At 49.3% G+C, this 27,884-nt stretch overlaps 10 protein-coding genes and 2 non-coding genes across 12 annotated transcripts; 6 read left to right on the top strand and 6 right to left on the bottom strand.

The window, feature by feature from the left end:
• Positions 1-1,902: 1,902 nt before the first annotated feature.
• Positions 1,903-3,443, top strand: J7337_011556 (uncharacterized protein; the record flags this gene model as incomplete). Its single annotated transcript, XM_044829093.1, has 3 exons — positions 1,903-2,125; positions 2,179-3,057; positions 3,109-3,443. 3 exons carry the CDS (start codon positions 1,903-1,905, stop codon positions 3,441-3,443), a joined length of 1,437 nt encoding a protein of 478 aa, XP_044675768.1.
• A 412-nt stretch (positions 3,444-3,855) lies between these two features.
• J7337_011555 (uncharacterized protein) lies at positions 3,856-4,887 on the bottom strand (the record flags this gene model as incomplete). Its single annotated transcript, XM_044829092.1, has 3 exons — positions 3,856-4,393; positions 4,466-4,568; positions 4,674-4,887. 3 exons carry the CDS (start codon positions 4,885-4,887, stop codon positions 3,856-3,858), a joined length of 855 nt encoding a protein of 284 aa, XP_044675767.1.
• A 644-nt stretch (positions 4,888-5,531) lies between these two features.
• Positions 5,532-6,202, top strand: J7337_011554 (uncharacterized protein; the record flags this gene model as incomplete). Its single annotated transcript, XM_044829091.1, has 2 exons — positions 5,532-5,847; positions 5,901-6,202. The coding sequence occupies 2 exons, from the start codon at positions 5,532-5,534 to the stop codon at positions 6,200-6,202; spliced, it is 618 nt and encodes a 205-aa protein (XP_044675766.1).
• A 10-nt stretch (positions 6,203-6,212) lies between these two features.
• On the bottom strand, positions 6,213-7,093 carry J7337_011553 (uncharacterized protein; the record flags this gene model as incomplete). The annotated part of the gene is made up of 2 exons (XM_044829090.1): positions 6,213-6,996; positions 7,068-7,093. 2 exons carry the CDS (start codon positions 7,091-7,093, stop codon positions 6,213-6,215), a joined length of 810 nt encoding a protein of 269 aa, XP_044675765.1.
• A 396-nt stretch (positions 7,094-7,489) lies between these two features.
• J7337_011552 (uncharacterized protein) lies at positions 7,490-10,377 on the bottom strand (the record flags this gene model as incomplete). Its single annotated transcript, XM_044829089.1, has 2 exons — positions 7,490-8,239; positions 8,290-10,377. 2 exons carry the CDS (start codon positions 10,375-10,377, stop codon positions 7,490-7,492), a joined length of 2,838 nt encoding a protein of 945 aa, XP_044675764.1.
• Positions 10,378-13,359: 2,982 nt separating this feature from the next.
• On the bottom strand, positions 13,360-14,166 carry J7337_011551 (uncharacterized protein; the record flags this gene model as incomplete). The annotated part of the gene is made up of 1 exon (XM_044829088.1): positions 13,360-14,166. The coding sequence occupies one exon, from the start codon at positions 14,164-14,166 to the stop codon at positions 13,360-13,362; it is 807 nt and encodes a 268-aa protein (XP_044675763.1).
• Positions 14,167-17,880: 3,714 nt separating this feature from the next.
• On the top strand, positions 17,881-17,952 carry J7337_011550. The gene has a single exon. It is a non-coding gene; the product is annotated as a tRNA-Cys (tRNA).
• A 121-nt stretch (positions 17,953-18,073) lies between these two features.
• Positions 18,074-18,145, top strand: J7337_011549. Its single transcript has one exon. It is a non-coding gene; the product is annotated as a tRNA-Cys (tRNA).
• Positions 18,146-18,539: 394 nt separating this feature from the next.
• On the bottom strand, positions 18,540-19,674 carry J7337_011548 (uncharacterized protein; the record flags this gene model as incomplete). The annotated part of the gene is made up of 4 exons (XM_044829087.1): positions 18,540-18,605; positions 18,661-19,303; positions 19,415-19,571; positions 19,623-19,674. The coding sequence occupies 4 exons, from the start codon at positions 19,672-19,674 to the stop codon at positions 18,540-18,542; spliced, it is 918 nt and encodes a 305-aa protein (XP_044675762.1).
• A 712-nt stretch (positions 19,675-20,386) lies between these two features.
• J7337_011547 (uncharacterized protein) lies at positions 20,387-21,561 on the top strand (the record flags this gene model as incomplete). The annotated part of the gene is made up of 4 exons (XM_044829086.1): positions 20,387-20,394; positions 20,458-20,770; positions 20,822-21,286; positions 21,343-21,561. The coding sequence occupies 4 exons, from the start codon at positions 20,387-20,389 to the stop codon at positions 21,559-21,561; spliced, it is 1,005 nt and encodes a 334-aa protein (XP_044675761.1).
• Positions 21,562-22,415: 854 nt separating this feature from the next.
• CYP51A (Sterol 14-alpha demethylase) lies at positions 22,416-23,989 on the top strand (the record flags this gene model as incomplete). Its single annotated transcript, XM_044829085.1, has 2 exons — positions 22,416-22,610; positions 22,664-23,989. 2 exons carry the CDS (start codon positions 22,416-22,418, stop codon positions 23,987-23,989), a joined length of 1,521 nt encoding a protein of 506 aa, XP_044675760.1.
• Positions 23,990-24,250: 261 nt separating this feature from the next.
• On the bottom strand, positions 24,251-27,798 carry J7337_011545 (uncharacterized protein; the record flags this gene model as incomplete). The annotated part of the gene is made up of 4 exons (XM_044829084.1): positions 24,251-24,353; positions 24,408-25,390; positions 26,250-27,161; positions 27,211-27,798. 4 exons carry the CDS (start codon positions 27,796-27,798, stop codon positions 24,251-24,253), a joined length of 2,586 nt encoding a protein of 861 aa, XP_044675759.1.
• Between the last annotated feature and the right edge of the window lie 86 nt (positions 27,799-27,884).

Raw genomic sequence — 27,884 nt, 5'->3', positions numbered from 1 at the left:
ATCCATTCACATATTGGACCCGTATGAAAGGACAGCCCAATTACGCAAACTGGAGCGTGGGTGACCATCAATCCAAACAACATTGAAACTATTATCTGTTTTCTCATGGATGAAAAGCTATGAATCCTTGCTGTGGGTATACATTGCTGAAACCCGATATACACAAAGCCACCACCTATTGACGTCCAACATTAGGAACCGATGCAGCATGCAGGTGTTTCAATTTCTGTCCTTTTATTCATAGCTGTACCATTAAATGTTGATGAATGAGTATGTCACTGTGATTCTGTCCTGCTGGTGAAATCCTCTGATAATCTTCTGCTGGCGTTGTCTCCTTGTTGCCAAAAGGAATGGGCCGCAGAGAGCGTAACGGGTTGAAGCTAAGTCGAAGGATGTCTAGAAACAGCCCTAGAATATGAAACGATGATCTTTGTCAATGATGAGGATGAACGAATAGAAGCGAGGTATTTGTAAGGCCACAAGCAAAGGCCTGTGTCCCAAGTGGTGTTTATGATGTGGACAAGGCATTGTCGTGCAACTGAGCTTTGAGTGTGTACATCGTTGCTTCTTGACCTCCTGTCAAGCCATTTCTCTGATGCAGCATTCGCTCGGCGATTTCTTTGTGGCTCGTATGCTCGTCTGAAGTGTAGCACTCAGCCGCAGTCTCGTGTGTTCTCACAGGTTTCATGTCACGAAGAGCGATTGACATGACATTTCGCCGCTTGCGCGTTGTAGCTGGGCGTACATAGGCGAGATCACCGGAAAACATTTTGGCTTGGTGGGAGCTCCTAGGATATCACAAATGGGATGAAGATACGAGAGATGTGGTTCATTATTATAAGAGAGGGGAAATGGCGTCTAGCTGAGGAGCTGACATATTGTCAACTGCTTTGGGATGTGCGTCTATAGAGACTCGACACTTGGGCCACCAAACATCAATATCGCCGCCATGATTCTTTGTTGAGAAAGGAGTTGAATGGGCAATACACTGCTGGACTAAATCTCATCAATTCTCCTAGTATGCCCTACTGTATACCACAAATGGTGCATCGTATCCATATATGTACACATCGTATTTGTTTTTCACATGAAGAGCAATTTGCAGTGTCAAAGTCGAACAAAGTTACAATTAATAAATGCTGATCCATGCTGTGAAACAATCCATCAGATCTTATCTGTTGAGCCTACAAACTGCCGCTTGTAGTAGCCTCTCAGGTTGCTTGTTATATCGTTCCACCCGCTCGGCTCGCTCTTCCCGTTGAGTCAATGTTGACCAGGACCTGTCCCGGCATGTACGGCTCTGATTTGTTTTGGTTGAAGGGAGAAATGCTCGGTCTTAAAGTGAAGACATTCTCTAGGTAGGACTCTGCGGTTAGAATATCCCTTTCAGTAGATCCCCTGTCGATCAGACCTATTAAGGAATCGTTATTGATAGACAGGACAAGGGCGATGTTTCCTCAACATACGACCACAGCCAATGTTTGAGTTACATTCGCGTTCCTCCAGATCCTTTATGGCTACGGACAATTTAAATCCGCTATATGTCCACAGACCAAGTAACAAAAAGCGATGCACCGAAATCTGAAGCAACGGAGCTTCCATGCTTGGACACATCCGTCCAAGCGCGCATCCTTTCTTGGTGCACGTCACAACAGATTTGGAACATTGCAATCAATCGGAGAAACAGTCTAGCCTGACTAGCCTGATAAAACCAATCAATCACTTGAACCATCAATGCCCATTTTATTGTAGAACCCAAGTTAGAATGTAGATCCTGACGACGGCGAGTAACCAGGATCTCGTCCCACAATGGCAGGATGCTTGAATTTATAAATAGATAAACACCTGCCTCTGTTTGTTCCTGGTTGGACTCTGGGAGCGTCATCCTACAGCATCGTTAAAATGCGCTTCTCGTCTATCTCGACAGCTCTGCTAGGCCTCATCGGATCAGTCAGTGCTTTCGGTGGTATAGCTCCTGGTAGTAGACAATTCAGAACCTTGGAGCGCCATGGCCTCACTGTCTTCAAACATGCCGCTACCAATTCGAAGCTTGAGTATGTGACCAATTCAGGAATCTGCGAGACGACGCCTGGTGTTGGCCAATACTCCGGGTACTTGTCTGTTGGTAAGTTGATCATACTTGATGTTCTAAGGTCCTTTCTGATAAAAATTATACAGGGAAAAACCATAGCATGTGGTTTTGGTTCTTCGAGGCTCGTCACAACGCTGAGAAGGCCCCCCTCGCTATCTGGCTCAACGGCGGTCCTGGGTGTTCCTCAATGATAGGCCTCTTCACAGAGCATGGGCCTTGTCACTTTGTCAATAACGACACTGAACCGTCTCTCAACCCTCATTCCTGGAACGAGTACGCGAACATGCTCTACATCGATCAGCCAATCGGTACTGGCTTCAGTGTTGGAACCGAAGACGTCAACTCTACAGCACAAGCTGCCCCTTATATCTGGAAATTCATGCAAGTCTTCCTGGACCGATTTCCCCAGTACAAATCCAGAGAGTTTGGTCTCTTTACACAGTCCTACGGTGGACACTACGGCCCTGAATTCGCCGATTACTTCCTCAAGAAGAATGACCAAATTGAAAAGGGTAATGCTGAAGGCCACAAGATCGATATGGTAGCGCTGGGCATCAACAACGGCTGGATCGATCCGAAGCGGCAGTTCAAATCCTACGCAACATATGCCAACCGCAACCCCTACAAGCAAATTCTTAACAACAAACTTCTCACTCGTTTCATCGACGCCTATGATAAGTACTGTCTGCCCGTCATCAACAACTGCACCCAACTCGAGGGTCAAGATGATGAATGCGCAGAGGCTGATGATGCATGCAACACCCAAATGTACACCAACCTCGAGATTGCAGGCAGAACCGACTTCAACGTCTACGATGTGCGTATCGGCAGGGATGATGTTGACCCGCCAGAGACGTTCCTTGAGTATCTCACGCGGGCCGAGGTTATGGATGCAATTGGAGCCAACACCCGTTTCGCCGAGTGCAGTGACACAGTTTATGCAAACATGGCGACGACGGGAGACGGTCAGTGCCCCTACGACGGCGAGGTTAAGGATTAATGCTGACATGGTACAGGTGCGCGTTCATATGTCGGGCCTTTGGCAGACGTTGTGAAGCGTGGCATCAACACGCTTCTGTGGGCTGGAGATACTGGCAAGTGGCAAGTTGGTGACAAAAATAGAGCAGAAACTGATTTACATCTCACAGATTGGATCTGCAACTGGGAGGGTGTCCTTTGGGCATCTTATGCGCTCGAGTGGCCTGGCCAGAAGAAGTTTGTGGCAGCGCCCTTCAGCAATTACACGGTCAACGGCACAGCCCATGGCCGATACAAGACGGTGGGGAATTTGTCCTTCCTCAAGGTTTGGGAGGCCGGACATTCAGTGCCATATTATCGTGAGTACCCCTGACATTGCCCAAGATTACCGGCTGACAGAAGAATAGAACCTAAGACTGCACTGCAAGTGTTCAAACAAGTTATGCAGAAAAAGCCAATCAAGGCAACCTGATGAGATAAGAACTCCCCCAAGAAATCATGTTTTCTTCAAGGCGTTTAGGTAGACGGAACCCTAGAACCACCAGGTCATGGTATTCGTAATGCATAATATCATTTCAATGTTTCATGCTTGCACCACCAGACCCCAACCATTGAGCGTTGTGCATTCTAGACATCCTGCCTTGTTCTCGTATATTCAAGTTTACATGTAAGTAAGATACAAAAGTAAATCGTACGTCAAGGTCGTACAGACAAATAGCGAATATGTAAAATACGTTCCAAACTCCCCGTGCCATGCGGTTCCTTTGCTTTACTTTCCGTTTTCGTTACTGTGGCTTAATCTTTTCAAGACGTAGATCATTGATGACCATATACCGGCTGAGAGTGATCCAGCCATAGCGGAACCAGACCATCTGGCTTCTGTGCGCTTGCGTCATGGCGCTCCAAGCAGTGCCATAGGCACCACGACCAACGAGCTGGTTCATGAATACCAGACTTTCGGGTCGCTCCTTATCCTGATCCTTGACACCAATGGATGAGAGTAGCGTGGGAACAAAGTCCATAAAGGCGGAGTACTTGCGCACGATGCCTACGGTGGAAAGGGTATATAGATCGACGGGGCTCGGCCACTCGGACGCGGTGGTAAGGGCCTGGATGAAGGATCTGGCACCCAGGTAGAGAGAGATATGGTTGGGATGAGAAGACACGCCATTGCTGTCAAATGTAATGAGGATGTCAATGTTGGCAGTGGGCTTCATATTGTTCTTACGCTCCTGACCAAATTTGGGCGCAAACGTGCTTCCCAGCAGACGAGCGATCAGGTTCTTGTCCCACATTCTCGTCATGGAGTCGGGAAAATCGGTGCTGTAAGTGAGGTATCAGTCAGTCTTTTGGGCCACAAGTGCCAGTGATAGTGATCACAGGTATTCAACATACGGGTTGTCGACCACAAAAACATCGTCCTCGCTCTGCAGTCCCAGCGTCAGGCCGCTCTTGACCAGCTCCTTCTTGCGAACTTCTCCTAATCCGTCGGCATCTCCTATAACACGCCAAAGTCACCATCAGCCAAAACTGCTTTCAACCAATTTGTGTAGTCGCATCACGATGCGACTGCAAAGCACGGGTCGCCTCAGTCGGCTCATACCAGTGCTTAGGCATAGAATCTTGACGTGATTTCCGTTCTCGGGTCGCGTGAGGGCGAGGACGGTCGGGGAGAAGAACATGGCTTCGTCGTCGGGATGCGCAATCAGGAGACAAACTCGCTTGTTCTTGATGGGCGATTGGGCAGTGCTGGCTGTGAACATGTAGATGCCTGGCACCACAACGGCGAGGCCGGCGAAGATGTGAAGAACGTTCATATCGGGGGCCGCTTCGAATACGGTGCTATGGTTACTTTTGCGACAGGATCGCTAGAGAACTGCGGCTTCGGCTATTGGGTATCGGATGGATGTGGACGATGATCGTTACAGCAGCGCAAGGTCTATATGAGCTGTGAGCAGGCACTAGAAGCTACACCAAGGTCAATTGAGTCGTTGAGAGTAAAGACTTGGCTCCTATCGGAAGCTGGTCGTGACCCGGGTCATAAACGAGTTGTGATGGCTGAGACAAAAGTGGCACGAGACGCGAGAAATAACAAATGAAACTTGGTCGTGGAGGGGCAGGAGCTCACGAGGCCGTAGATGCCAATCGCTAAGGCAACCCCCCATAGACCTGAGCCTAACGGTTCACCGCCTCACTAGACTGTCCCGATGCATTAGTTAACTTAGCTGAAGCTCAAGCTCAGCCTGCTCAGGAAGCCCCTCTAGCCCCTCAATTTACAGAGGGTTGGGTAGTGGCGTTGAGCACGGCAGGGCCCGAAGCTTCCATTCCGGCGTCATGCGCTAGGCCCATTGGGGCAACCTGTTGACGTTGACGTTAACCTCAGGTGAACCTCAACTTTGAACTTTACTCAAAGTTGCCCAAGAGCTTCATCTTACGACACAACCACCATCAACTGCCGACCATGGCCCGTCAACGAAAGGAAAAGTCTGTCAAGGATATTAAACTTGAGCAGCCAGATCGATCTGGTCCCACTAAGGAAACACTTGTCGATTTCGCAAAGGGGCGTGATCTATTTGCAGAAGCTGATCGAAGACAACGCGAGCTCAACGGCGAAGGTCCCCTCTTGTCCCCTCGAACAGAACGCATCTTTGAGACAATACTATGGACTGGAGTCATTGCAACCGTGCATTTCACATTCGATGTCCTAGTACAGCGACAATATGCAATGGAAGTTGATTGGTTTGCTATCGTCCAAAGGACTTTCACAGCCTGGCTTTGTAAGATGTCTGCGATCTGTACCAATCTGTCTACTTACATGATGTTTCTTTAGTGTTCATCGGCCTCTTTTACGTCTTGCATCCACATTACTCCCATAAGTCATTCTTTCCGCTTGTTCCGCAACAATACCAAGAGACTGTTCGTCAGGCCATATTCTTTGTCGCGAGCACCGTAGGCGGCTGCTACCTCATCCACATCAGCAACAACTACGGATACATAGCAGTCATGAAACAAGCTCCTCCTTTAGGCTGCTTGTGGGTATGGGCCGTCGTCGAGATGGACATTCTTTGGGCGTTTCCGAGTTTATGCATTGCCGTTGCATATGCCTACAAGAATGGATACGGTTTCCGATAAACAATCAAGTCTATTCTGCTATTGACTTGTTGGGCTTAATTGCATCTCCCAACTCAGACGTTGTGGCGGGACCGCCAACCTCAGCCGACTCGTTTGACTCGTTGCTCTTGACTGCGAGATCTGTCAAGGTCCCGGCCCTCGATAGGCCAGATCGATCACGATGTGTCAACCGGCTCACCAGGTCTTCTAATCGATGGATCCTATCCCTCTGGCTCTCAACTAACGACTCGAGTTTGCGCGAGCTCTCATCCATCTTCATTTCTCGCCATTTCGTCCTGGATTCCAGATCTCGTAATCGAGATGAGATCATGCTCATTTGCATGAATTGCACTCTCGCAGTCAGACCTTCTCGCTGTCTCACTAGCTCCAACGCTTTCGTCCTCACTGGCAGCCATGCCATGGCCACTGTTGTACGCCCATTCCAATTCCTCGGCATGAGTGTCCACGACTGCCCTTGGTCACCAACACTCGCCTTAGCCTCCGTCTCAGCGACAATATCGAGAAGACGCTGCTCCAGATTCAATAGATCTTCCATAACAAAGTTGTACATCTGATATTCGGGTTGCTGTGTATGGAAACCTTCATGCTGGGCATTTATGGCTGCTACGAGATCCGCCAGCCAAGTAGATTCAGTTTTGTACCACGACAAAGATGTTTTGACACGGAAATACTCATCGTCGCTATTTCGAAGGAATGTCAGACGAGCATAGAATGCTGCAGCAATGGCGACGACAAAGGTCAGCATGCCCGCAACGTTGGCGCTTATGGAGAGGGGCGAGTCTTGCTGGCCATCACTGGAGTCCATTGAGCCTCACAGGTCAGGCAGAGGGTTGAGGGCGAGCGTAAAAGTTCTAGTATATGTTACGGAGAAAGGAATTCCAGCAAGTACATTTTTAACGCCGTCAGTCAATTACATGGAGTGTTGAGTAAAGCCTAAAGATCCAGTCGAGCTGACCGGGAGAGCTGAAACCCCTGTAGCTATCATCCCATTCACGTGATACTGCACGTGATGCCTAATGAGACTCCTTTCTTGTTACAATTACAAACTTCTTAACGTAACGGAATGGTGAATAAGGAGGACATTGGAGAGGAATCAGGCTCAATAGAAGACATGGGCAAACGGTGATTTCATGTATCTAGTTTAGAATATGACATGATTCCTATATAATGCGCTATGTGATGCACCATGCAATTAACACCTCCTTATCATCAGTAGAATCATACTGGATATCATTATCTATGCGAAGAAGAAAATGCAAATAAACCCGCTCTAAATGGAATCATCCACTACCTCGGAGCTCTTCCCCTGCTGGGCCGTGTCGAATCAGCAAACGTGATACCTCGTCGGCTTGGTGGCACTCTCTCGGTGCCCTCGTCGTCATCACTGTCATCACCTGCGTTGCCTACACCCAGAGCAGCCTCTCTCCTCCTCCTTTCCGCTGGTGTCTCGCCAGTCTCTTCCTCACGCTCATCGTCCCCTTGAGCTGATAGAACGGCGAGACGGCGTTTGCGCTCAACAGCTGTCTCACCTTGCTCCTCGGATGGCTTGGATGGGCTCGAAGGGCCTGCATGCCGGGAGGGAGACGCAGCTGGGGCCTCCGTTGCCTTCGCCTTTCCGCTAGAGTGATGCTCAGCAGCCTTGGCTGCCTTGACTGCAGTTTCGGGTGGCAGGTCCTGTTTGGCAACCTTCTTGACAGCTTGCGAGGCAGATGATTGCTCTACAACCTCCTTTCTTGTTCGTGAATCCAGCTTCTGTACTTCGCGGATGAAGTCCTCCTTAGTCATGCGTTGACCAACACCGCCAATCGTGAATCGAATGGCCTTGTCATCGGCTGCTTGGTTCTCCGCAATAGACTTCTTCCTAGTCTGTTCATTGGAGCTGCTGCCTCCAAAAACGCCTCCAAAATTGGTCCATCCAGGTTTGGCTGCTGCCTTCTCGGCGGGTGTGGTGCTGGGACCGGCTTCTGAGTTCTCACCCTTGGTGGTGGGCAGTTCATAAGTTTTAACGACTTCACCGTCCTCGTCTTCGACAATAATCTGTACCTTGTTAGTTCAATCCTTTGTTGCAATTCTAGGGATGCACGTACCGTGTTTCCAAATTGGTAGGCTCTGGCAGGTTCGTGTCGTCGATCTTGGCCCTTTTCCTTACGCTTCTCGATTTCAGTATTGTAGACTTCACCCACCCTCTTCCTAAAACCAGAGATAGTCCATAGCTTGTCGTGGCCAGGCTTAACGGCTGTGATGGGCACGTGGTCTTCGTCTTGTCTGTGAGAATCGGGAGCAGGTTCGACATCAAGAACGTCTCCGTCCTTGTTCTCAAATATCAAATCGTGCCCCTCCTCGAATACGTTCACAGGCTTGGGGGGTGTCTTCTGGCCGCTGCTACCGATGGGGCTATCTTCTACCTTCTCAATCTTGTCGGTATCCTTCTCCTTGGAGCTATCATCGCCCGCCAGAGTTGATTCAGTGTTGCCTTGCGAAGGTGACTCCTCTTGCTCGGACTGTTCAGTAGGGGATAAAGGCGTAGACGATTGTCGCTGGGGGAAGATAGCAGACTGAGCGATGGGTCCTCCGGGGCCATTGTCTTCCCAGTTCTTATACTTGCGCTTTCGCGACACAACCGATGATGAGCGGCTGCCACCTTGGTCTCGCTGTCTGCGTAAAAGATGACTGTAAGGCCCATTGGGAGGAACCAGTGCATCGGGAGGGAGCTGAGGTCCCTTCTCTTCGTCGATGGATGCCTCAGAGAAGGATCTGGCTTGAGATCTGGATTGAGAAGAGATTCGGGGTAGTCGGTTCATCCAAGAAGGTCCATCTTCGGGCGCAGCTGTGTAAGACATGGTCAAACTCAAGGTGTTGATACGCTTTCCAAGGGTAAAGACGGCAATTGAGGAGCCATGGACAAGAATTGATGTGACAACCATGAAGCACACTATCGGCCACACGAGATATATGAGCTCATAATGTTCAGTATTCTCGGGCGGCATCTCCGCCAAAGGTACCGGCTCGTCATGCTCCAATTCAGCTCGTGCCAAGATCGCAACGAAGATCGCGCCCACGCCGATTGGGCCGAAATGACCAGCGAACAATGCTTCACGCCATGTTTTGACGTCTGGTATAAACGGTTTGAGGGCCAGCATGATAGGGATCCGGCGAAAGAAAAGGACAAAAATGGCGATGACCACAAGACGCCAGGCCATCATGCCAAATCGACCGTCGTTGAATTGCGACCACGGGATGATGGTTCCAAAGTAGACGAAGTAAGTCAAGTTAAGCAAAAGATCGATAACGTTGGAAACATGAGACTCTTCAGTCTTCTCGCCGAACCAACCGTCGTTGGAGAAACCAACTCCTGCTGCGAAACCGACAAGCAAATCGTCCATGCCCAGGATACTACCAGAGCCGGCACACCACAACGCAACAACGAAGTAGAAAACGAGGAAACTTTCTCGATCGATGAGGTCGCGCTTCTCAGCGAACTTGATACCATGGCGAGCGATGTAACCAATGGCAAAACCATAGATGGCGCCGAAGATGCACTCGTAGAGAAGAACATACACAACGAAATGGAAGCTCACATCCTGTGCATCTCGCTTGTACTGAATAAGGTACAAAGATAGATAAATGAAGGGGAATGCCATTCCGTCGTTACATCCAGACTCGGCGGACAGCAAATCTCGAAGATGCTTAGGGACTCGCTTTGCAAACTTGCCCTTTCCTACCACAGACGATGCCAGGACAGGATCAGTAGCAGTAACACACGCAGCCACAACAAGACTATCGAGCCAATCCAATGCAGGGATCATCCAGAAGATGAACAAACTGACAATAAGCCAGCCGAACGTCATTACTGGGACCAAAAGAAAGACAACAGATTTCCAATGGCGCTCCATGTAGAACTTGGGCAATTCGACACCGACGGCGAAACATTGGACAACAAGAACAATTCGGGAGAACTCGACGGTAACGATATCGGTCGAACCCCATTCCTGGGGATTAATCAAATTGGCTGCATGAGGACCGAAGATTACGCCACAAAGGGTAGCGACTGTGGCTTCACCAATGTACATGCGCTCCTTGATAAAGGACGAGCAGAGCATGAAAAGGGAAGTGAAGCCGCCGAGGATAATGTACACCAAGTGCGGCTTGGTGATGTCAAGGTGACTCCACGCCATGTTGGGCTATAGGAATAAAGATACAAGAGGTTCGGTCGTTCGATTGGCCTTGACGGCGCTCGATACTTGTAGTGTCGCAATCTCGGAAGCGATCAAAGCAACGTTATCGCAATGGGGAGGAAATCGGGCGGCGACGCCGCGATCAATTGTTGTTGGCAACTCGTATGCGAGAGAAGTGCAACGCCCACGAGAGGAGTAGGTAGGTAGGTAGTAAAAGAGCGACGAGAGGGGAAGGCCGTCAACAGAAACAGTTGGCCTAATGTCAATTGTTGTTGTAGGGAAGGAAGAAAAAGAATTTCTCAACGGCCGCCCGAGATCAACACGCAAGAACGAACCGTTTGATCCCCGTCAATCGGCGCCGGGCTCAAAAATGGCACAGGCCTTGAACAGTGTCGTCACAGGGCAACAATGCCTGTAAAGCCGGGATGGAACGCCACTCGGCGCCACAAAGGTCTAGGCGTGATGAGACTTATCGATGTTAATCTGGAGAGCAGATAAGGTATTCTCAACAGAATACAGCCACGAAGAATGACGGTAGAAGTTCAAATGCTCCAACGGCCTTCACTGGAGGTTTTTTTAACCTCATCGGCTGGAGATTTGTGTCTCCGGAGGGGGTGTCTTCTAGCGCAAAAATCGAAGTTCATCGACGACGAGGGGATCGTCACCACCAGCAGCCATCCATCCATCTCACGACGCAGCACACACAGCCAGTGAGCGAACCACAAGGTCAAGGTCAAGGAACAGGGGGCCCCAGTCGGATCAAGTACCGCCAAGAGCCTCTCAGTGGGGGCTCGCGGGGCCATTTGATGCGCCGCTGCTTTTATCCAGAATCTTCGCGACACCCAAGCCGGACAAGACGGCAATATACCAAGGCTCGAGAGGTCTATCGTGCTGTTCTATTCAATATCATTTCGAGACTGATGTTGTAAAACAAGCCCCAGGTTGTCCTCATAGAGGCTCAACCTATGTTTGACCCTTTGAATCGAGACTCAAATACTCTGTACGGTACAGTCTCACGATAACGGTCTAGATTACATCTCAATAAGCCCTGTCTTACTCGTCAGCTTGTCCTGTCCTCCATGCATCTCCCTTGTTCAACGCCATGACTTTATTTCAATCACAACGGTCTGGTTCCACTTCTCGCCTCAACATCTTTCTCTAATACGCTATTCTGTGCCTGTATGCTCACCCACACCTATACACATTCGTCTTGTATCAAATTTCGATGAGAATGGCATCCGAAGCCTAACGACGCCTAATCGATAGTCTCACAAAAGCAACCAGGCCGTATCATATCATGATATGGTGCCAATAAACGAGATATGCCGCTAGCCGTTGATTGCTTGAATAGCCTCCAGCTGCCTGCCCGAGACGATAAGAGCAGCGTTCGCATGTACTGGTACGGTGACCCCGGCAGTTCCGTGCGAGATAGAACCATGTCCTTCGGTCTCCAACGGGAATTGACATTCTCACTCTGAAGAAAAATGAACACAAAAGAACAAGATTGCGGGCAATGGATATGACCACCTGAAGACCCTCCAGCCAATATCTGTATTTCTTGGCACTATAGCATTCCCTCGATGACGACTTTTGCAGCGCTAACCTCGGTTTTATCATCTCGAGTCATTTGTTCATCGTCTCGAGTGATAGACTGATCCGCAACATGATCATCATACTGATGAACATTAACGTCGAGCTGCATCAGATCCCCACGAAAACGTGCCCATCCAAGGCGCTTCTCTCGCTGCAAAGGGCGACCGAAGGAGAAACGACCCGGCTCTTGTTTCCTCTCTTGATTTGTGCATCTGTTCCACTAAAATTCGTGTGAACCCCAGTTGCCAGCTTAGGCTTGTTGTCTTTGGCACATGGTTTGAGGGTCTGTCAAATCAAGGTTAATTTTTTACCGCTCCTGCGGCCATAACCGCAGACAACCTTATTTCCCTGTCGAGCTGCGAGGTCGATTTTATGCTTATTATTTGTCACGAAACGCCCGAGCTGCCAATGGTTGATAAACGCGGCGTTGGAAACGGTCTAGCTGGGCCTCTCGGGGGTCTAGATCAGGAGCATTTGGCCCAGGCCCTTCAACTTCTACATGCAGAATCGCTCAGGTAAGACTCCATCGAATCTCACTGTGAATCTGCAAGATCAAATTGAGCCCATTGACAATCGCCTTGGTTTGTTGACGTCAGTGAGGACGATAGAGAACACGCTACCCTGTTTCCAGCAAAGCTTCAAGCTCTTTTCACCTCGAATCTGGGTTTCTTAACTCCACAGTAATAACCGCAAGGTCAATACACCGCTCATTCTAAAAAGAGATCTGCGAACCTCCTGTACGACTTGTGAGGGCATCGTGTCTCACGCACACAACGTCTTGCACGTTGTGAAGAGAGCACCAAAGTTGAAGAAAACGTCAATTGACCTTGCATTTTATAAGCCTTGGAGATCTCTTGGAGATCTGGAGGTCCCTGGATTTTGGTGCAGCCAAGAAGCCCATAGATGCACCCCAGGCTCGCCAGTCACTCGGCGCCAAGGGCCAAGCTCACACGTGAAGTCGCCAAGAGGTAAAAACACACCAGGTGGTGCAAATGCACAAGAACATGATTTGACGATAGCTTCATTTTTATCGCAATCGAGTATTATATCTTTCGTGTTACAGAGTTTTGCGATCACGAACTCGCTGAGCGCCACGCGAATATGTTACTCGATCACAATGAGCAGTTATGCGATAGGCTTGAAGGCGAAACACTCGGCACCACATATCACATACACTCAAATTACATGCACCTAAGGCCAGTATTAACAAATTCGATCTCGAAGGGTATTCTGTTATTTTCCGGCTATCTAAATGCATAACTACGTGAGCTTCTCTCACTTCCGTTGACTTGTATCTCAAGTTGATACAGAAATTCACCAACTCCCTCGGTCAAATAAGTACAGTGATCCTACACCCCTCAGAATTGAAATGAATTACCAGCCAACTCTCTAGTTGACGACCATGTACATAATAGCAGACATGGCCAAAGACGCACACATGAACCCAAAGCTAGGGGTATGAACAGAACCGCCAGCCGTTGTGGGCGTAGGAGTCGGTTCCTCGCTGGCAGACGCCGCTGTTTGGCTAGCAGCACTCGGCTTTGTCACAGAGGTCATCATGCTAGGGGGAGCAGGCATGGGAAGAGAGCCAGTTGGCTGGTCTGTGTCGATTGCAAGAACTGTGCTCTTGGTGGCAAGGTCTTCGTCCACTGAAGACAGGGGTGGTCCATCTAGACTATCGTCCGACTTGTCGTCTCGAGTAGTGTGGCCAGTCTCAATTAAGATATTCTTCAAGACCTTGGTAGAAGAAGCAGAAGTCGTTGCTGTAGCTAGGGGTTGGGTTTTCTCAGGCTCGGGCTCCCGTTTGGGTTGAGTCTGAGGCTGAGTCTGAGGTGCAGACTCGGGTTCCGATTGAGGCTCATCAACATCTCGACAGAGAACCGCGACAAGATTGCCCTTTTGACTGCGGCTTAGAAGTGATTCAGAGCTGGCTGAGACGTCACCACATGATGCTTGGATGAAGCCCTGGGCTTGCTGAACTGAGTCCTTACAAGCAGCACTGCATGCCTTGCCGTCGGTGAAGTCTTTGGGGGTGCATTGGGAGAGTGGTGTATCGTAGGCCTGAACACAGGTCTCTGGGAATGACTTGTCACTGATAGACTCAAAGTCTGACAGCTTAAGGGATCCTGCGGAGGCGGAACCAGCCATGAGAAGGAAAGACAGCTGGAGCCATCGTCTTGTAGATTGTCCAGTCATTGTGGAAGAAGTTTGTTGTCTTATGTTCAACAGTAAGAGTTGTAGTTTTTCGGAAAAGAAATGCTTCGACGATAGAGGTACTGAGAGTATACGTTCAATTATATGATTGAATGACTGTGGCTTGGCTCAAGCACGAAGCATTGATATCATTCGATCAATAAACTGGCAACTCAGTTGAAACGCGCTAGGGGGCTGACAACCAGGCTGACGGGACCAAAACACTGAAGGATTTGGTCTCGAACGACGAATTGAAGCTCGATCGTGGGCAGGGAAGATTTATGCGTTATGTTTTAGTGAAACTACCCTCGGGGAGATCGTTTCAGCGGCAAGATTGAGTATCTGCCTCGTACAGATGGGATGTTTGGGGATGATCAAATAGATTAGTTGTTTGTAAGATGGATCGATGTTTAATGCTTCTGAAAACGGAAGGAATTTGATCGGCGTTTCGTGATGAAGTGTTTGTGGAAACGGGAAATGAAGGTGTCGTAGGTAGGTGATGGTTGTCTCGATGTTGAGATGCGCGACAAGTGAATTAATGAGGGTGTAATGCAGGCGATGATGATGATGATCGATGGAAAGACAAAGAGTGCGCTGGAATAAGTAGAAGTAGTAAAGATGAAAGAGAGTCCAAGTATTGTTTGTGTCTTGATGGAGTCAAGCGTCGAGTGTACAATACAGCACAGCACAGTCTTGCAAGTGTAAGGCGAGGGAGCACAGCTTTCCTCTGGTTTCACAACTGAAACGAGTGTTGATAAATGTTTGCTCCTCTGTGTAAAATTGGAACAAAGGAAGAAATACCGAAGAATGGGGAGAAGGGTGAATATTTAATAAAAAATGAAGGGAATGCACAAAATATCGGGCAGATAGTATGGGGAAAGGGCTGAAGGAAAAGGATGGAGAGAGACAGATAGGACGATCAGGGAGAGGCACTATAGACTATTATGGAGCATGTTTTTACAGAAGGGGATATCGAATGCACATCACTAGCTCAGAGTCTGGTCAAGACGGCACATCACAATACAAAAGCACCGACATCGTGAGAAGAGGGCCAAGCCATTGGATGGGCTCCGCAATGATCAACAGGGGCGTCTCTTGTCAAAGTCTGAGCCTGACGTCACACGAGCCGTGAGATGCTGAAGCTATTGTGTTTGCTCTTGAAACGACAAGACTTAGAACGGGTAGAGTACAGCGTTCCTTGTGCCATCTGAACGGCGTGTTTGTCCTCGTATTCTTCTTCGAGCCCTCGGTCTAGACGAGACTGGATGAATTCACAGAAGACAGAGAGAGAGAGAGACTTTGTTCGAGAGACAGACACTTCACACGTCAGTCAGACTTGTTTCAGAACCGTTTGTTTCGGTTTCATTCGTGCCGACGCACAGACGAATCAAAGCCTCGAGCGGGGACGCCAAGATGATGAGAAGAAAGGAAGAGAGGAGCTGCTCGAGTCAGAATTGCTTCTAGTCTGGTGTGCATGAAAGGTCCCTCGACTATCGCTATAGTTGAAGCCCTTTATCGATAATATTTGCTCAAATATTATCGAATAGTCCTGCTGAGGAGGCATTATCGAGTCCTCACCCCCAATACTTGGACCCTTGCTGAACCCCTGCAGTAATATTCGCCCCCAGAAATTGCATCCTTTGGCGGATCGAAAAGTGGAAATGCCGTCCCAACGGCGACATGGTACAATCAGAATGTGGCGCTGTAAACTTCCGACAAAGTACTCTCTTTTCACCATCTCAGTCAGCTTACGAACAGAATACGAGAATATTTACATCCAACAGAGAATTCTGAGCATTCGTAGTTTGTTTGTGCTTGTTTCAGAGTCCTCTGAAACCGTTCGGCAGTCATAGATCAACGCTTAGATCAGCTCCCTCTAACCCGTTTGCTCCTAAGATCGCCTGCACTATTCCGCCAAGGGCACGACCCTTTGAATCAAGTCGCCCATTTGAGTCAAGACACGGCATATCAGGCAATGCACTCCCTTTCTGCCTCGGCAGGTCAAGGGGGTTTGTTCCGGCTTCCTCCAGGGGTTGTTTGTCCTTTTTCTTTCTCCTTCTCGAGAGCTTGTGATATCGTCATGCAACGGCTTTTGAAGCGTCCGGCCTGGATGAATACTGAATACCCTAGCTCAGCCACTTGGACGCGAGTTCCAGGGGCTGTTTGCTGCCACTAACACACATGTTGCCAGTTACGGGTAACACCAGAGCTTCAAAAGAATACTAGCCAATGAGGATGTTGGATGGCATCGTCCCTTTAAGCCCCATTCGCGATCTAGACCTGATAAATCTGTGCTGGTTCACAAACTTCATCGTGTGCCAACTAGTTGAGGACAACGGCTTTGACTATTCATGTTTCGAAGTCTGTCACTTGCCCCCTCCAGAGTGCGCCTCTTGAACTTTCTTGGACAGTTGGACTCCTTTTGGACGAGTCGAGTTGTCTCGCTGGTCATTTGACATTGACAGGGTTGTGATGGACTCGAGTTCAGCTATCCTCGGGACGATGCTACCAAATCACGGCTTCGACGTCATGGACGTGTGATATTACAAGGTGCTCCCAATATTCATCAATGAGACAGAACTTATTATACAGTGGGATCATCTCATGTTTCACCCTGTCATCTCCTCGGATCCGCCAAGTTGGCTCGGAGCTGGAGTCTAATTTCGCCAAAGAGAGATCGACACTTCACTTTCGTCACCGCGATAGGAGGGAGAGAGGGTCTCAGAAAACTGCCCCTCGAAATCCGAGCTTTGGGATGAGTTCATATCTCCCTGGAAATCGAATGCACTTCGCTTCGCAATATTGACTAATAAGCGGCAGTTTACCTCGTGATGGTACAAGTAGGAATGTAATGTTATGAAGCAACGAGGCGCGGTCAATAAGTAGGCGCAGCTGGAGATTCGAGTAATATATTTAATATTGAAGGGTCGCTTCCATGTCAAAGCGCTGTTGGTGATATCTCTGTGCGTCTGCAGCGCTTTGAAGTTCAGACTATTGGCTGGCAGACTTTGCAGGTTCGGGGTCAAGTACGAGAAGTCTGAGACGCCAGTAGGTTATGGCTATGCACCAGTCAATTAGATAAAGAAAAAAATCGTTTCGATGAAGAGCCTGTATTTCCTCGGCTATTTCACTCTTGCCACTAAGTCGATGAGGCATATCGTAAGAAACCTTGCATGTGGTTACTGTTCTAAGCATTTAGAGTACATTCACAAAATACTTGTACTGTGAACCTTCAACTGATTGGGATCCCATATTAACAATTTGCCTGCTGGTGATTGTTTGTTACTTTATGTAAGCTTTTATGGTAATTGAGTCTGTATTTCCAGTGAAAGTTTTTGCGGGGGCTTGCTGTTGAAGCTGACGAAAACTCATGATAATTGGCCGTGTGCTATCGGCTGTGGCAATCGTCCTGTGAGAAGCCGTCGCGAGTCAACACAATGACACGATCCACGATTATCACGGGAACCCCGGCACGCAATTACGGATGTGATGACACAATAGCTCTGTATAAACACAGCCCAAGCCCAATTCCAACCTTGACTTTTCATCATCATTCATCCTTCACAAGCTTAAGAACTGTAATTACCAACACCAAATAAACCCTTGCCAGATCAGCTTTGGAGGGTAAAATACTTCTCTTACCCTGAAGCCTCGATGAAAAATTTTCGCATTACGTATGGGTATATACTAAAGTTGTAACGTCTCTTAACAAGAACAGGATCGATAGCTCAGTGGTAGAGCGAGGGATTGCAGATCCCTAGGCCGCGTGTTCGAACCACGCTCGGTCCTCTCTTTTGCCGACCCGGCGACCACACGATTTGGCGTCGGGTCCTTTTTTGTGCCTCAACGCCACGTCTGCATCTAAGACATATATGCACGACCAACATCGTCAGAATCAGAAATAAGTCAGGGATCGATAGCTCAGCGGTAGAGCGAGGGATTGCAGATCCCTAGGTCGCGTGTTCGATCCACGCTCGGTCCTGACCTTTTGTTGTCTGATGAGGATGACTCAATCTTTTTGCCTTGGCCGATGACTCTGCTTCAGGTGCCCACGAAGTGCATGCTCGCCAAGAATCGCCTCAAGCATTATGTGACCAGTAATAAGTCTGGCAGGGCTACCTGAAAAAGGCCAGAGTCCTCACTGGCATTTCTTGCCATTAACTAGACACAGGCAGCAACAAGAAGGGCTTCTCCCCCTACTGTGCATTATACATCATCACTAATCACTTCGTCACTCTATGGCTCCGTCTACCTACTATACTTAGATTTACCAAGCTTCAGCACGCTGGAATAATCACAACTAGCCAGGGAATTATGCATCAATTCCTTTGATAGACATCTCTTCGTCTAGTGTAAGCTATAGAGGCCTCTATATTCTATAGGATATTGATAAGATCACTTGAAATTTGATGAACGTTAACGCCAAAGTCTGAAGGGGAAGTCTGTAATCCATGTTAGTTCCCACCCATTTCGTAAGAGACATGTAAAACTTCTTACCTGAAGGTAAAGAATACCGTCTTCAATCACGGTCTCGTTGTAGGACCTCTTGGTTTTGTCTACAACGCGGACATGAACAGCATGCTTGTCCATGGCCTCGAGGAGTCCCTCCTGAAGCATATCATCCTCGCCGAACTTGTCATACTCAAGCTGAGAGACCAAGCCTTCAAGATAGGAGAAATGAGACCTTCCAAAGTTTTGCTCCCAACCGCTATCAGCACTAGCCTTGCCCTTGAGCTTTTCGAAGTTGGCTTCAAAGTTAGGAACGATGGTAATATCTTGACCGAGGATCTTGTTCAGCTTCTCCTGAATCTGCTGAACATTGGGGTCATAGTCCTCCCTGATAGAGGCCCTGGCAACAAAGCTCATGGGTCGAACAGTGGAAGGAGCCTCGTTCAAGGCTTTGGTGATGTTGTTGCTGTCAGCAGCATAGCTTGTGTTGGTACCCAAGTAGCCCTTAGTGAAGAGGATGATGAGTTCACCCTCGGAACCAACTTTGGTTCCACAGTAAGAGACAGTGTTCTTCTCATCAAAGTCCATGGCCAGGACATGGCCGGAGCAGATCTCATTGATCTCATCCTTAGCCCCATCTCCATTTCGTTCAATGAAGTACTTCAACTGATCTTCAACGCCCTCAACATAGCTGAACAGAAGAGATAACAATTAGCAAGTTGTTAAAAATGTCCACTCGTTACACAATGACATGCTTCTTGCTGCTAACGACCAGGGCGGACGGCTTAAAAGGGAAACAAACCTGACAATGAGATCGCCTAAGGAGGTGTGGCCCCAGGAACCCTCTTCGGCATAAGGGTAGAGGGCTTTGGGATCAATGTCGATGGTCCATGGCTGACCAAGAATCTCTGAGAGCTTCTTTTCGTGGTCCGACTTGGTGTTCTCCCAGCTGTCTCGGACTGGAGCCTTGTTAGTGATATCGTCGTGACTGGTCTATGGGAAATACCTACTATTTTTGCGAACAGCAAGGGGCAATTTCTCAGCAGGGGGAAGTCGAGACATGATGATAGAAGAAGGAGATCTTGGTTGTGAGTTGATAGACTGGTTTAGAGACTTGTTGGTCCTCAGGATCTTAGTCTTGCGATGCGAGACTGGCTTTTATGCTTGTTTTTGGCACCTGAACCCCTGACGACCTGCCATATCAGCCTAGCCTCAGAGTCTCAACCGGCAACTGACGTGCCGTTATTATCTGAAGCTAAACTGCGTATACAATAGTCAAGCTGCAAGCGTGTAACACTTGACAACGCCAACCATTGCCATGACAAGGCTTCAATCCAGCCTGTGGCCAATAGCACGTGCTGGAGTCAAGGGCAAACATGCATTTCGCAGCAGTCGACCAAGTTACCCATAGCCACATGGCGTTTTCCCCATGCCTGTAGCTGCCTAGATTGAGGACCCTGCGTGTAGCTGCCTAAGCCCTATTGGAAGGCTTTAGAGAGGATTGTGGGAGAGAAATTGCGGTGATGGTTGGTTTTAATCTGCCTTACAACGCCAAAACGCCCAGCTGAAAACATAGCGCTGCTTAGCGTGTGATACCCCGACCCAGCGTGAACCCGCATTCCACTTGGCAGAAAGAGGAGTATCAACTTCAGGGGTTCACTAAACCCGATGGCGGGTAAATAATAATGCAGATATGAGTTCACTATCTCTCGCTTCATCGCGAATCTTTCTCAGCTCAAGATCCAACCCTCCATCACAAACTGTAGCATCAATCATGTCTCTGTAAGTTGACCTCCGCCGCCTTTGTCTCTCATTGGCTGGTTTACTGATTCGCGTAACTATCAGCCCACTGAAGGCCAAAGTCTCGATCCGCGATAATTGGGAAAAGCCCGAATGCCATGCTCAGGAGTCTATGAAAAAGCTGAAAGACGTGCTCGGTCTTGAAGTTCGCTGTGAACCTCAATGGCAAGTTCTTGTGTCCGAGCTGGAGAGCTTTTGGGAAGACAAGGGCGAGCTGGTTTCTTCAGTGACATCCTTCATTCATGTTTGGTTTGAAGCACTCACCGAGTTGCTTGATGATGAATCTCATGAAGCCTGGACGGACACTCTCCTTACGAAAGTCAGAGAACTGACTTCGAGGCTGAATTTGACGGTTGAGGTATGTTACCTGTAGTTGATGCGGGTTCGGAGCTGACATGGTATATCTCAGGTGTCAGAGAATCAACGACCATCAACCAAGTGGTCTAATGCACAACTTGGGTTTATTCTGTACATACCAAAAGGCCTAACTCACCAGGCAGTTCAGTATTTCGGTCTCTTCAAGGAACAGCTTCTTGAATGCTTCGAAGAAAACCGACCGTCCAAGACGTTGCCCATACACTCCACCACGGGTGATGAATGGGCAGATGTTGGAGCAGAAGATCGAGAAGAAGAGCCTGCTAAATCTCCACAAACAGGCAACAAAGCGCCAGCTGTTGATTATCTCCCAGACCCCAACACCATGCCGAAGCCTGGTGCACTTTTTCAGCAAGCTCCCTATCACCTCTTCGTGTACACCTCGTTATCAAGCAGGAGCCAGAAGATTGAAATTGAATGCAGCCACAGCCAGACTCTGGAAGTAATGGCCGAGTACCTGAAAAGATGGACAAAGACAAACGTCAATCGTACAGATAAGGTCAGTATCTCTTCCGTCTATAGCATTTTGATAAGGACATATCTAACATATCCTAGCCTCCTGCGGTGGAGATAACACTCAACCACGCCGCCTCTGGCTTTGGACTCGAGTGTGACAAGCTCACCCTGCATTGTGAGAACAGATATGGACCTATCTACAACATATCTGCTGCTGCAATTTTGAATTTGGTTGAGGGAGTGTTTGGGTATGAAAGAGTCTATGGCGATTCCACTTCATGGCACTACCGACGAGACACACCGTTCAAGAAGCGATGAAGGATGTGATGTTTATCAGTCATATGTTTTTAGACAGCCATATGTTGTTAGATATAGCACAGAACAATCATAGAGTGTCGAGTAGCAAAAAGAAAAACATACAACACCGAGGATTCGCTGGTCGTCACCGACCCAACTACTAATTCAGCACTTATCAGTTTATCGAACGGAGAGCGGACGGGATCCCGAGTTGTCTGATAGCTATGGTCGTATGTGCTGAGCATTGTAGTTGCTAGACACTATAGGGAAAAGGGTTGCCACGACGCATCCCTTTATCAGGGGCCAACCAACCCAGCTTCGACAACGCAAAGACACAAAGGACACAAGAAACTATTATTATCGAAGAGACTATGATTCTACAGGTCGATTGGAATCTCTCTATAAATCGAATATTCCTCGGCATAAAATGTGACGTAGAGTTGCTTCAAATCGTTCAGAAGGTCAAGTACGAATACGAATGCGACAACCATCCAACGTATTCGGCATCACTATAACCTTTCTTTGCGGTGAGAACGAGAGATGTCAACTCCAAGAACATAGGAAAAACCCACTCCAGTGATTGTTCAGGCTTACGATCGGAGAAGAGCCATTGGTTGAGACTGAGACCGCGAATCCTTCTGAGTATCAGGATGTGATAACCGAGGGAGCACTCCAAGGCTTTGACCTGCGGCGAAGCTTGGCTCGCATTAATGGCATAATCGAAGCCAGTCCGGGCTGGGAGATAGCGATCACAATGGAGCTGGTGGTATTGATTTCCTCGAAGAAATATGGCTCTCTTCTGTCCACATAAATTCCCAGATTCCCTCAACTTCACAAATCATCCAACAAACCACAGCCGTCTCTTCACTGTCTAAATGTTTTCACTCCTCTACTACCCTCTATGGGCCTTTGCTTCCTGCCTCGCTATCATCACTCTCAATGTATTATACCAGAAACTCCCTCGAAATGCCAACGAGCCTCCATTAGTGTTCCACTGGCTTCCGTTCTTCGGTAATGCTGTTGCTTATGGACTCGATCCTTATGGCTTCTTTGTGAAGTGCCGAGAAAAGGTCAAACCCACTTCTTTCTCATGATTTAATCCTGGCGCTGACTTCTTCCTTAGCACGGCGATGTCTTCACCTTTGTCCTCTTCGGTCGAAAGATCGTTGCCTGTCTTGGTGTTGATGGCAATGACTTTGTTCTCAACAGTCGAATTCAAGATGCCAACGCCGAAGAAATCTACGGTCCATTGACAACGCCTGTCTTTGGCAGCGATGTCGTATACGATTGTCCAAACTCAAAGCTCATGGAGCAAAAAAAGTTTGTCAAGTTTGGTCTTACCCAAAAGGCTCTTGAGTCTCATGTTCAGTTGATCGAACGAGAGGTTTTAGAGTACATCCAAGCAGTACCTTCATTCTCTGGAAAGTCTGGCACAGTTGATGTATCCAAAGCAATGGCTGAGATCACCATCTTCACTGCTGCCCGTTCTCTGCAAGGTGAAGAAGTTCGACGGAAGCTTACCGCTGAGTTTGCAGCTCTGTATCATGACCTCGATCTAGGCTTTACTCCGGTCAACTTCCTGTTCCCCTGGCTACCTCTGCCTCACAACCGACGTCGAGACGCTGCTCATTCAAAGATGAGAGAGATCTATATGGGCATTATCAATGAACGAAGAAGAGGCGGAGGAGACTTGGAAAAAGGAACCGATATGATCGCCAACTTGATGAGTTGTGCCTACAAGAACGGGCAGCCCATTCCTGACAAGGAGATCGCACACATGATGATCACTCTTCTCATGGCCGGACAACACTCTTCATCATCTGCTAGTTCATGGATCGTACTGCATCTGGCTTCATCCCCTGAAATCGCTGAGGAACTCTACCAAGAGCAAGTCATCAACTTGAGTGCTGGCGGCGCTCTCTCACCCCTGCAGTACTCCGACCTCGACAAGCTTCCACTTCTCCAGAATGTCGTCAAAGAAACACTCCGAGTTCATTCTTCTATCCACTCTATTCTGCGAAAGGTCAAGAGACCCATGCAAGCACCTGGCTCACCTTACACCATCACCACCGACAAGGTTATCCTCGCTTCACCAACTGTTACAGCGTTGAGTGAAGAACACTTCCCAGATGCCCAAAGATGGAATCCTCATCGGTGGGATAATAAGCCCCAGGAGGAGGCCGTGACGGACGAAGTCATTGACTACGGCTACGGTGCTGTCTCTAAAGGAACAAAAAGCCCATATTTACCCTTTGGTGCGGGCCGGCATCGATGTATCGGAGAGAAGTATGCTTATGTCAACTTAGGAGTTATCGTCGCGACGTTGGTGCGTAACTTCAGACTGTCGACTCTTGATGGCAAGCCTGGTGTTCCAGCAACCGACTTCACTTCTCTCTTCTCGAGACCAGCCCAACCTGCCTACATCAAATGGGAACGCAGGAAGGCTTAGATAAGTGGCAATAGGGGAAGAAGAGTAATAGTTCGGACGAATAAGGGAGTTCCATAGACAACTTTTAGTGAGTGCATCACATCGGTATCATATCCGAAATGGACAACATAATAATAGCTACTGTTTCTATTGTAGAAGCTAAACAAAAAGAGGAGCATGCGCACGGCTTCGTTTTCATGTTCTTCAATGAATCGTCACCCTCAGGTATCACCTAGCAACCATGGTATATAAAAAAGATGCCCTATTTGCACAATTCCATCTCTACTGTTGCGAACCGCCTTGTCCGTTGGCACCGCCGGCACCAGCACCGGGACCACCAGCGCCTCCGAAAGGGTTGCCACCACCGCCCATCATGTTTCGGGCCCTAAAGATTGAGTCAGTGACTACGAAAGTGACGTGGGCCAAATAGGTAACTTACATCTCTCCGATCTGAGGGTCGGACATGAGGCTGTTCAGGTCAGGCATACCACCACCAGTTGAGTAGCGGTCGGCCATCTCGCGTAGACGGGGGTTGCTCATGAGGTTGTTCATAAGGTCAGGGTTGCTCATGAGCTTCTGGGCCATGTTGGCGAACATTGGGTTGCTCATGATGCTACCAAGATCGGGCATACCACCGCCCTGGCCACCGGCACCACCACCGCCGAACATGCTGGCAAGGTTGCCGAGATCGGGCATGCCACCAGCACCGAGATCACCGCCGGCGCTAGGAGAAGCACGGGGAAGAGAGTCCTCCTCAGCCTCCATCTCTTGAACACGGCGCTTGGCCGTCTCGTAGCCCTTCTTCATAGCGTCAGAGCCACCGTTACCCTCATGCTGGATACCACGGTCGTATGCCTCCATAGCACCACGAGCGTCGCCGAGGGCGAAGCGAGCAAGACCAAGTCGGGACCAGGCCTTAGTATAAGCGGGGTCGATGGCTACGGCAGCCTCGGCGTCAGAGCGGGCGGAAGCGTGGTCCTTGTTGGCCGAGTGGGCAGCGGCACGGTTGGAGAGGTAGACAGCGTTGCTGGCGTTGATAGCCAGAGCCTGGGTGTAGAAGTCGATGGCAGCACGGTAGTCCTTCTGGGCCATGGCAGCATTTCCCTTTGACTTCAGGGCCTCGGCCTCCTTCTTCTGCTCGTCGGTGAGCTCGACGGGTGCGGGTGTAGGAGCAGCAGCGGCGGGCTTGTCGGCGCGGGCCTTCTCGAATACAGAGTAGATCTGGAGGAGGTTCTGAGATCCGATGGCGGCTTGGACAGCGGAGGTATCGGAGGGATCGACCTTGAAGGATTCGGCGATACAGTTGATAGCCACATCGATGGAGTCCTTGTCGTCGGCGGTGAGAGTGCCGTCATTTGTCGAAGCGGAGAGGAAATCGCAGATAGCGAGCGCCAGGCGCTGCTTGGAGTTGTGAGTAGACGCCTGCAGGAGAGTATTAGCCACATGTCAAGAGTCATGACGAGTATGCAGCGCAGCCGTGGTTGCTACTGCGGGGGATTGAGCTGACCATAGCGAATGGAGAGAACCTGGAGGACAGGTTTAGAAGGAAGGGGGGAAATAAATAGAAGGGAGGCAGAAGGTACAAGTCTAACAGAAAGATCCAATTGTAACAAGAAGAGGATATGATTCGGTGAGACAAGACGAGAGGGAGGTCAACGTAGATCTCAGAAGTGCAGGGCAGGCAAAAAAAGGGCCCCGCGGTTGAGGCGTCGTGGAGTTTGGGCTGGAAGGTTCCACGTGGGGCATGGGCCTGGGAGCAGCCGAATCTGTGCTGTAGCTGCGGGGGAACGACACCCCGACAGTCAATCTTAGCGATGGATATAAGTAAAAGTGTGCCAAAGATCCATGATATTCGTACCTGAACCAAATGATTACCTATACTTTGGCTTTTAATGCCCACTGGAAGAGCATTTCCGGTGGCATAAGGTACCTTAGTTTCACTTGAGGTTTGTCATTCGTCGTATCGATACTGGCCAATGAACATACCATCAAGATATAAACTTCCTGTGAATCTAAATGCATCCGTAGCTTCAGGAGTTGAATGGTTTGTTTATTCTGGTGTATCTCTGTAGTATCTCGCTATAGCAATGCCCCTTCACTCCCGAAGCAAAAGCCCTGGCCTGGCTATACAAATCCATAACGCCGTTTAATGCAATCATTATGACAGCGTCCATCCCCCCTCTCTCCAGAGCGGGCATTACCCATCTCGAGCTTCTCATTTTCCAGCTCGTCGTCGGGCTCTGTCAACATTCTTGACCTTCCTATTACCTATAGCAGCTACCTTGCGGTACTTGGTATACAGTCTAAGAAAATCTTTGAGTACAACGTAGAGACACCCGCCGACGAGACTTCGCCCCCATTGTTGCTGGAGCAGTCCTGGACGCATAGTGCTTCCCCGTGGAAAGGAAGATGCAGCAGTCCATTGTTTAGGTAGGGCTAGGCGTAAAACCTCACCCATGGCAAACGACACACCAGGAAGGATAAGTGCGCTTACTATGGCATTAGATACTCCGGATAGAATCGTTCCTAGACCCGGTCGGCGGGCGGGCGGCGCTTGGGGGGCTTCGTGCTGGTTTTGTCGAGCAGCTTGATCTCCATTTCCTGCATCGGGCACAACAGCTGGGACGGCATCTGCACCCTGGGCTGGTTCTTCAGGAACACGGGCTGGGTTGCGAGGCTCATCTGCTGCCCCTTGAGCCTCCTCACCCGTCGGACGCGGCGCAGGTACATCGTCGACTGGTCCCTGTGGAGCCATTTCGTTTTGTCCTGCTGGCCCAACATCAAAGCCTTCTTGGTCATCTCGATCAACCTCCTCTATGACCAGTTCGATAACAACTCCTCCGCCCTGCTCACCATCCGCGTCTTGACCACCGGCGCCATCATCATCCTGGCCATCCTCATCGATGTCATCGCCTTCGAGAGCTTCAATGAGCCCATTGAGAAAACCCACAACACCGCCCTCTCCGTTCCGCTGTTCGGGTTGTCGCTCGTTGGCAGGAGGCTGATCTCGTCGGGGTTCGACTGGGGGGAGCCCCATGATCTGTCGATTGAGGTTGACTTCATAAGGGAAGACAAATTCGCGCCAGAGGTTAAGGTAGGCAGACCGCACGTACGGAAACACTGCCATCGCGAGTTGGGGTGATGGAGGCCAAGTCAAGAAAGTATCGTCATGCATGACTTGATAAACGCCATACTTTTGATTTGTTAGTAGTTTCCAATACTTGCTAGAACTCTCAACTTACCAGTGAAGCTGTGGAGAGAAAGATCTTGTTGCCAAACCATGGCATAAGCTGTCCGACCAGCAGAGCCGGTCCCACGTTGGTTAAAACCAGTGCATTGCCTAGTCTTTCACCCCCAGACATCAAAATCCGGGATGCCTCTCCATGAACCCAGATCTCGTGACCAAGGACATAGTCGACTAGAGCCTCGCGGCCTGAGAAAGCCCACATAGCGAATGCGCCATACATCTGGAGACTGAACTGCACTCCGAGTGTAACTGACGAGAGCAACATGAAAGGGCTCGCGCGAGTGAACTTGTTTGCGACGGCATCCGTCATAACAACGATAGGATCCCACAGTCCTTCCAGCTGAATACGATCCTTGCATACTGGACATTGGAGAGGTTTGTTGGAGCGTTCACAATCCGTTACCCATGAAAGCATGCAGTCCTGGTGGGCTTCGAGGGTGCATCCGCAGGGGTCGACCCATGATCCCGGGGGATCTGAGGGATCTTCGTCGGTCAAGCAGATGAAGCATCGTCGGGGTGCATCGGCCGGTTTCGTTGGAGGCAGAGCGGCTATGCCGGGTGCATCTTGGGTTTCTGACGGCATGGTTGAATAGCAAGCTCGGGTCGCGTGCCGATCGGGTAGAACGGTGGTTGTAAAGGTGAAAGCGGCTTCGATAAGAACGGGTTCTA

The sequence above is a fragment of the Fusarium musae genome, chromosome 9, assembly GCF_019915245.1.
Source record: "Fusarium musae strain F31 chromosome 9, whole genome shotgun sequence".
NCBI lineage: Eukaryota > Fungi > Ascomycota > Sordariomycetes > Hypocreales > Nectriaceae > Fusarium > Fusarium musae.
Note: the sequence above shows the minus strand (reverse complement) of the source record. Positions and strands in the feature narration are given on the sequence as shown.